This window comes from Rhincodon typus, chromosome 4, assembly GCF_021869965.1.
Source record: "Rhincodon typus isolate 14 chromosome 4, sRhiTyp1.1, whole genome shotgun sequence".
NCBI lineage: Eukaryota > Metazoa > Chordata > Chondrichthyes > Orectolobiformes > Rhincodontidae > Rhincodon > Rhincodon typus.
In genome coordinates, this window is record NC_063335.1 from 3,750,041 (window position 1) to 3,759,485 (window position 9,445).

The 9,445-nt window shown below is 43.3% G+C and overlaps 1 protein-coding gene across 1 annotated transcript in view; it reads left to right on the forward strand.

The window, feature by feature from the left end:
• The window catches only part of LOC109916548 (dual specificity Calcium/calmodulin-dependent 3',5'-cyclic nucleotide phosphodiesterase 1C-like), a 613,873-nt gene that overhangs the window by 476,652 nt on the left and 127,776 nt on the right, over positions 1–9,445 (forward strand). Inside the window, exons 6-8 of the mRNA XM_048595622.1 lie at positions 1,039–1,105; positions 5,007–5,123; positions 7,613–7,689. Coding sequence (XP_048451579.1) covers positions 1,039–1,105; positions 5,007–5,123; positions 7,613–7,689 — 261 coding nt within the window. The remainder of the gene's footprint in view (positions 1–1,038; positions 1,106–5,006; positions 5,124–7,612; positions 7,690–9,445) is intronic.

Here is a 9,445-nt window from a genome sequence, read left to right on the forward strand (position 1 = left end):
TCACCGTCCCCACACTCACCGTCACTGTCTCACCGTCCCCACTCTCACCGTCACTGCCTCACCGTCCCCACTCTCACCGTCACATTCTCACCGGTCCCACTCTCACCGTCACTGCCTCACCGGCCCCACTCTCACCGTCACTGCCTTAACATCCTCACTCTCACCGTCACTGCCTCACTGGCCCCACTCTCACCGTCACTGCCTCACCGGCCCCACTCTCACCGTCACTGCCTTACCATCCCCACTCTCACTGTCACTGCCTCACCGGCCCCACTCTCACCGTCACTGTCTCACCGTCCCCACTCTCACCGTCACTGCCTCACCATCCCCACTCTCACCGTCACTGCCACACCGTCCCCACTCTCACCGTCACTGCCTTACCATCCCCACTCTCACCGTCACTGCCACACCAGCCCTGCTGTTGATGGCAAACTGGCCCAGTCTTGATCCGCTGCCGTCGCTCAGGCCCACGCTCAATCCATTATCGCTTCAAGATGCGGTCTGTGTCTGTGAAATGAGCTGCCAGAGGAAGTGGTGGAGGCTGGTACCATTATAGCATTTAAAAGGCATCTGGATGGGTATAGGAATAGTTTGGGTTTAGAGGGATATGGGCCAAATGGGACTGGGTTAATTTAGGATATCCGGTTGGCATGGACGTGTTGGACAGTTGAGTCTGTTTCCGCGCTGTACATCTCTGACTCTAAGATGGATGCATAGCAAAGTGTAAAAGATTTCAGTTTTGCTGATCTATATTCTCCCATTACCAATATAAAATCTCAGTTTTCTGTCTTCACTTTCCAACTTTATCTCTGTATTTTGCTGTGCTATCAGCTTCCTTTTCATTGCAATTGATTTTGCTGAAAGACAATGTTTTATTGAGCAGTACGGCCAAAGATTAATATTTGTTTAGTGTTTATAAAGTTCCATCCTGATCAAAGGCTCGAAGTGTAATTTTGCATCAATTCACACGCATGTTGACTCACTGACAAATGCGACTGATTCTTAATTCTGTTTCTTTTCTGAACTGCTTCTGAACAGAATGTACAGGCGAACATCAAATATGGTTGGACTAAGTTATCCTCCTTCAGTCATCGATGTATTAAAGGTATTTTTGACTTTTGCTTTCTTTTGTCTATGACAGTCTCATTCTTTCAAGCCATTATGAGACAGATGTCGATCTTGTGTAAGTGATTTAGTGTATTGTTTGACATAAAGGCAGATCACAGAAATAGGTACTGAAGTTAAAAAAAATTCATTTCGTGCATTTAACTTTATCCTTATTAGGTTTAATTGGAACTTTGGAGTGAATGCAAGTTGTGTGAATTGAACTTTTGAGTCTGATGTTTGAAACACACATTCAGTTGGAAGCAGCCAGAAGCTGGAAGCTGAACTTGTGAAATTGACTCAATATTTCACACAGATTAATTTTATTTTCACCTGTGACACATGAAAGTTACTCTCAAAGTCATGCCAATTTTAACTGATTGTGCCAATATCTAAAAAGAGTGCTGATCATAATTGTACTTCTGAAAGATTAATCAATGAATAAATGCAAGTTAAACCCTGATCCTTGATCTTGATGTCAGATTATTGGTATCAAACTTGTCTAGATTTTGAGTGCTTGAATTTGTTTTTAGTGAGTATCTGAAAAAAAAACCTAAGGAGAGAGGTTGCATCTTTGGTCATGTGATTAACAGAACTTCAAATGTAGATTTTAGAAAGTGCAGGGAGCATACTAAGTGGGTCATTTTGACTGCGTGGTAATGGGAAATGGTTAGTAAATTGACTTGAAGTTAATAATCTCTGGGTTACTGTCTAAACCATGTGCAAATTGGCACAGAGAGAGAGAGAGAGGGAGACAGATAAGGAAACTAAACAAAAACAGAAGTTGCTGGAAAAGCTCAGCAGGTCTGGCAGCATCTGTGAAGGGAAAAACAGAGCTAACACTTCGGGTCCGATGACCCTTCCTCAGAACTGATGGTGGCTGGGAAAACGTCAGTTTATATGCAGAAAATAGGGAAGTGGGTGGGGTAGGGAGTAAACGATAGGATAGAGCCCAAAGAGAGAGAAAGACAGTTGGCCAGGCTAGGAGGGTGAATAGTTGTTAATGGGGACTGTTAGTGACTAACAACACGTTCTGCTCGCAAAAAAGACCCTGAACTACCTGTTGCCTGCCACTTCAATGCACCACCCTGCTCCCTGGCCAACATCTCTGTCTCTGGCTTGCTGCAGTGTTCCAGCGAAGCCCAACGCAAGCTGGAGGAACAACACCTCATTTTCCGCTTGGGGACCCTACAGCCCTCCGGACTCAATATTGAGTTCAATCATTTTAGGGCCTAAACTCTCCCATGTCCCAGCACCCCACCCCACACACCAGGCCCTGTTACCACATAGCCTGCCAGTACACACACCCTGTTGTTAGTCACTAACAGTCCCCATTAACAACTATTCACCCTCCCAGCCCGATCGTTAGCAACTCCTTTGTCTGTCCAACTGTCTTTCTCTCTCTTTGGGCTCTATCCTATCGTTTACTCCCTACCCCACCCACCTCCCTATTTTCTGCATATAAACTGACGTTTTCCCAGCCCCCATCAGTTCTGAAGAAGGGTCACCGGACCCGAAACGTTAACTCTGTTTTCTCCTCCACAGATGCTGCCAGACCTGCTGAGCTTTTCCAGCAACTTAGTTTTTGTTCCTGATTTACAGCATCCGCAGTTCTTTTGGTTTTTATTAAGGAAACTAAACACATAGCTAAAGGGCTGGTGGGGGGGTTGGGGGGTGGGAGCGGGGAAAGGAGAGAGGGATTCCACTGCATTAATCCTAGAACTGCAAGGATTTGTGTTGTTAAGATAGGCTGCAGCTATGCCAGGATGTGCTCCATTTAAACTCAAGTGGGTGCAATGCCCTAGTGGAAAGTTAAGTAAGGATAGGACAAATGTTGTTTATTCTAGTATGATGAGGAGGAGTTTTATGCACGATATGAAATTAACCTAAAACAGAAGTAAAACTGGTAAAAAGAGACACAGGTCAGACTGAAGTAATGGAGAACATCTGTGGTCAATGAATAAGTAGTGAATAAGTATAGAACAGAAAATAACATAGATGTTTAGAAATAAACTAAGAGTAAGAAAAATAGACTCTGCATCAATGAAACATCATGCTGAATAAAGAAACAAGAGAAGAATTGAGGGTACGTGGATCATCATGCAACAGAAAGCATGACAAGGATGAATATGAAGCATTTAGGAAAGATGTCTAAGGGCAGTTAGGAATGCAAAGGCGAATAATTCATTTTAGTTATCAAGAAACAAATCATAACTTATTCTGAAGTCACATGTAATAAAGGGAAAGATGGGCACTGAGGACAAAATCACATGTAACAGGAGAAATATTAAATAGCAGAAATATTCAATAATTACTTTGATTCAGTATTTATCAGGAAAATTTTGTGGTTTTAAAAGTTAACTAACCAGATTAATAATAAAAGGAGGAAACATATTAAATAAGTGAATCTAAAACAAAGAGGATTCTATTTGTGGATTTTAAAGAAAATTTTAATTAAGAAAAAAGAATCAATGGGGTGGATCTTGGGTTATGTTGTTTAGGATTTGCAGTAGGTATGTGAGTGTCACTTCTGCTCAGGGGTGATGGGGTGGGGGTGGTGGGGGGGGGCGTGGGTAATGTATCTCTTTCCTTTGTGGTTTTGCAAATTTCAGTTCATTCCACACATTTGCAGAAATACATGGTGAACCCTGTGGAAGCCAGCGCCTCTGCCCGTTACTTTTGGGTGAAACACCCGGAGGTGTATTTAAACGGTGCATTCACTGACAGTGAGCCAGGAACATCTCTTGGCCTCTCAGGGTGGATGCCTGCAGTGAAACATTCTACTCCTGTCACCCTTTGCTGGTCAGCCCATCTACCTTCCCTGGACTGACTCACACCCCTAACCAGACAGGCCCTTAACCATAGCCAACTTCCTTGAACTGTGCCGATCACATGCTAGCTTGCTCTCTCGATTATTCCCTGGGCCTCTGCAACATGAGTTGCCACCATTTGATGTCAGTCATGGCATTAGCATAGACAATCTATTTCCAAAGAGGACATTCCAAAGTCCAGAAAGTGAATTGCTGTTCTTATATGCAGCCTGAAATTGAAATTATTTACTTGTGGAGTACTTAATTCAGAAGATGCAAATAATCTTCCTGATGCATGCTTTTGGGAAGCTTAACCTAACTTCGAAGTTCATAGAATCCCTACAGTGTGGAAACAGGCCCTTCGGCCCAACAAGTCCACACCCAACCTCAGAGCATCCCACCCAGACCCATCCCCCATAACCCACCTAATCTACACATCCCTGAACACTACGGGCAATTTAGCATGGCCGATCCACCTAGCCTGCACACCTTTGGACTGTGGGAGGAAACCGGAGCACCCGGAGGAAACCCACGCAGACGCGGGGAGAATGTGCAAACTCCACAGTCGCCCAAAGGTGGAATCAAACCTGGGTCCCTGGCGCTGTGAGGCAGCAGTGCTAACCGCTGAGCCATCGTGCCGGCCTTGATTTTGTTATGTATTTTTCCCAAACAACCTGTTCAGGAATGTTATGAGACACATCTGGAGCAGGTTGGTCTTGAACCTGGGTCTCCTGGTTCAGAGGTTCCAAGACTTAATTGCAGACTGTCATCCTAACATTGGGAACCAAATTTTTTGCCTGTTAATACAGTTTAGTTCGCCACCCACCTTCCAGTTCAAGATTCCATCCGTCATTACATTTATTTAAAAGTTCATTAGAAAACATCAAATATCTGGTGGATAGCTAAAGTTGTTCATTGACATACATTTAAGAAGTGAGAGAGTGCATGGTGAGGAACTACCAAACCACCATCTGAAAATCAGTGGTAAGACTGACCATGAGATCCTAAGCAAAGGTGAAAGTGGAAAATGTGTTAACGAATGATAGAAGACAGTCCGTCATAGGAAGCATCCTCTTGTACTTTGTTTTGCAGAATGTAGATAAATGGACCTTCAATGTTTTTGCACTGAATCAAGCCAGTGGAGAACACGCACTCAAATTCATTGTTTATGATCTATTCACCAGATATGACCTCATCAGTCGTTTCAAGGTTAGTGGTTGACTTTTCAGTCTGTTTGAATATGCAATCAATTTCACACGTGACTAAGTGTTTTAAATGCTACAATTTTGAAAGCCAATTCATCCATTGCTGCATTTGAAAATATGCATAATACCAGATAAATTTTGTGGTATTGCAGGCGGGATTGTCAAGGCCGAGTGCAGGTCTACAATTGAAGTGAGGGTGGAGAGCAGTGGATAGCTGGATAAAGCCGTGCAGATATAATTCACTCTCCATTTTAAAAGCATGCAGAGTGAATCTCCATGGAGTTCTCCTGATCATCAGCCATGACTTCAGTGAATGTTTAGAAAAAGGCTCTGGAGATAAGGCAGAATTAATATTCATGCTGCAGCTCTGTGGTTTTTATGAGCTGCTACTGACATTATCTTTTTTTATAATTTATTGATACATCAGTTGCAAGCATCATTGTTAAGACCATCAATTATTGCACACCCCTAATAGCTGTTTTGAAACCGCTGTCTTGAAGCACTGTAGTTGATGTGTTGTGTGTACTCCCTCAGTGCTGTTAGACTGAAAGAAATGAGGAAGCACTAGTGATTTAGAATGATCTGTTCCAGGAAGTAGTATTTCAATACTGTCCTTGCCCGTAGCTAATAGAGGTACTATATTTGGAAGGGACTGCCAAAGAAACCTTAGCAACTTACGGTTGTGCATCTTGTAGATGGTTCATGCTGCAGGCATGTTGCATTGGTAATAGAGGGAATGAACATTTAAGGTGATGAATAGGCTATCATCAAGCAGGCTGCGTTGTCTTGGATGTTTTGAACATCTTGCATTTTCTTGGAGATGTGTTCATCCAAACAAGTGGAAGTTATTCCTTCAAGTCCTAAATTGTGTCTTGTGGATAATGAAAAGAGTTTGGAGAATCCAGATGGATACATGATATTCAGTCCCTGACCTGCTGTTGTGGACATTATATTTGTGTGGCTGGTTAGGTAGGTTTCTGGGTCACTGCTGGCCCCCCTGGTTGTTGATGGTGATATGATGGTGTTGTTGCTGTTCGATGTCGAGGAGAAATGGTTAAAATCTCTCTCATTTAGATGATCATTTCCTAGCATTCGTGTGGCACAAATATTATGTGCTGCTTCTCATCCTGAGCGTAATCTTGTCCACATCTTGCCATATTTGAACATGGACTGTTTCTGTATTTGAGGAATGGTGAACGGTGCTGATGCTTCTGCAATTTTCAGCAAACATCCCCATTTCTGATCTTACGATAGAAGGACAGTAAGTGGTGAAACATGGCATTTCTGGTGGGCGTTTGAAAATATCAGATCCACAAAACTGCCTGAACGTCATTAACAGATGTTCCTGTTGGCAGGTTTGAATTAATAGCTGAGAGAGTGCTATAGGATACAAGTCTGCTCTAAAAATAGTAAATGAGGTCCCGGGAATTTTTTTTAGGGCATTTTGGATGCTGTGGAGAAGCACTTTTAAAGTTTAGTACCTCATCATAGAATACCAATACTCTTCATTTAAAGTTCTTTGAATTTAAAGTACAATCTAAATAGCAGTCTGAATTTTCATTATGCCTTAAAGTAGGCACAATTCTGGTAAAATTCTGTGCTGATATACCAGAGGCTAGAGAACCTGAAGCCTCATCAAAATAAATGTAAGAAACTAAAACCAGGAGTGATGCAACACTGGCTGTTGACTCACTATTGTCCACTTTATTAGGCATTGCAGCTAAGGAAGAATTTGAAGGAGTTGGAGTTGGTGCAAAAAAGATTTCTGAGAATGGTTTCAGCAATGAGGAATGTTATGATGTAGATAGATTGGATTTTATGTAGATAAATTGAAAAAGTTATGATTGATTTCTTAGAATAAAACAAGGCTGAGAGATAATTAAATATAGGTATTTTGAGGGCGGGTAATGGTTCATAATAAATCAGTAACCTGTCTTACACTGCACTTCATATTCACTCAATAGCTCTTGCCCACCTCACCCCCCCAAACTACTGACTCTTCCTGCCCTTTGCTCTTTCTGCTCACTTCCTGGAGACCCTGGACCACCTTTCCTCCTCATACATCACCCCTGACTACTCATTCATCCCCATGTTTCATTGCCATAACGAGGCTGTGAGGTCCAGCACTGATAGCAGAGCCCTCACTCCATGTGAGAGGAGGATTCTCACAGTATCCAGAGAAGGTGTGCCCACTCCTGGGGATATGGGTGACCTCAACCAATCTTCATTGTGCAACGCTGCATTCCCCCTGCCATTAACACCAATGGTAACTCATTCTTAATCTATGCAGCCTTTATCCCTTTTAGACAACTAATACCCAGGTGGTATCTGACAAACCACCAGAAGAGGCCGGTGCTGGAGACCCTCAGCCCCACCTTCACCTCTGAGGATCAAGCAATTGAAACCTCAGATGAAGCACCAACAAAGGCTTTCGCCTGGACTCTTCACCAGTTCAGAGATTTTCACCTCATGGCAGGATTCTGTCTCCATTAGACTCAGCAGCACACTTTGGTGAGCACACAATTGACACGCCTGTGCAATGAAGAAATGTCCAAGGACTCTGACTCCCAGTAAGACAAAGTACTTACTCGGCCCCAAAGTCTTGGCCATTAATGATTTTGTCAAAATGGACAGACAGGCACAGAAACAGTAGGCAGGCTAGCCAGAGGTACTCAGTCAGTTGGATTGAAGGATGGAGGAGTGCACCAACATTATCTGCACTGTGCCGGCTCTAGCTACTCTATAAAGAGGCAGGACCGGCACCCTTGGTCTGCTGGATTATGTTCACTCCAGCCTTAGATCCCTCAACATCAATGACAGGTTAATAGGGGACAAGCGACCTTCACCTTACTCTAGGTGTCTCTTTCACTCAGGTAGACAGTTTGCTGCCAGTAGACACTCAAAGTGAGGAGAAGCCACACACGAACCTTGAAGCTGCTTTTCAGGACACTCCAGTGATGACCCCTTCACTTCCCTCTCCCTGTGATCACAAAGCCCCAAGAAGCTCCAGTCAAGGAGGGCACTCTCAGCACACCTAGGCCCTTTGGCCCCAAAAGCACCCAGGACAACTTCACAAATCTTCCAGGCCAACAGGGACAACAAGAGCAGCCTCCCCTCCACCCCAACTACAGAATTTGGAGTTGTGCTGAGACATAATGGGAGGCAGAGGATGAAAATCCTTACTTAGAGTATATAGGTGGCACTGGTGAATCATCATTGTAAATAATCTTTCACTTCTTAAAATATGTCTTCAGTTGCTTTGCTAAATATCTGCTCTGGTGTAATTTTTCCTTGGGACCTGATTATATTGGATCCATGAGGCAGATGAGTCATCCCAACAATGAAGGAAGTTACAATGACTAAGATTTGTTCATTTCTCTTAAGCACTCAATTCCTGACTACATACTGCATCTGGCTTCCTTGAAGCATGACATTGATGACTTAAAAACGTTGCCCTTTAATGTGAACAAAGCTGAGGCTAATTTCAGTGTGCAGGGACTGTACTAGGGGCTGACCTGCACACATCATTCCACACTTACACCATCTTGGTGCCTGGAGCACCCTATGAGCGAGAGTACAGAATCAGTGATGATTCCACACCTCTCTGCAGGGAATGGTTCAGTCAGTCTATCAGGTGTTCAAGGCACTGCACTGTCATTGAAGGCTTGGAGACGTTAAATAGACATGTCCATCTCTTTCATTTTGCAACTTTTCTTAGCGGACCAATGCAGTATATGTTGTCTCTCAGTTTCAACAGTGTTCTAGAGGATAGTCAAGTATTTCAAGACAACTTAGCCATCTACGCACGCACTGAAACATGAAGGGTCAAAGGAGATCCTTCGGAATTCCTTTCAACCTGCTTCTTTTCATGAGGGATCTCTCTCCATGACACTCTTGAAGGTAGCCTTACAAGCTGGCTAACCTAAGCTTCATGTGATGTCAGTGCATTACCTTACTGTTGCTTTTCCGTTATGGTCAATAGGACATGTAAAGTGTAAATACTTGAAAGTGGGATTACCCAAAGATATCAAGCAGATGGATAAGAAAACCTCCAATGAACAACACTAATGTGTAAGGGCTGCAAAAACAATAAACGACCACATGTCCTTAGCATGAAGCAGGAGTTGCTTACCACATTACCTGTAGAATATTAAACAATGATACAAAGTTCAAATCCAGCTCATTCTTCCTGGATAGAGATAGTAGGAACTGCAGATGCTGGAGAATCTGAGATAACAAGGCGTAGAGCTGGATGAACACAGCAGGCCAAGCAGCATCAGAGGAGCAGGAAAGCTGACGTTTCGGGCCTAGACACTTCTTCAGAAA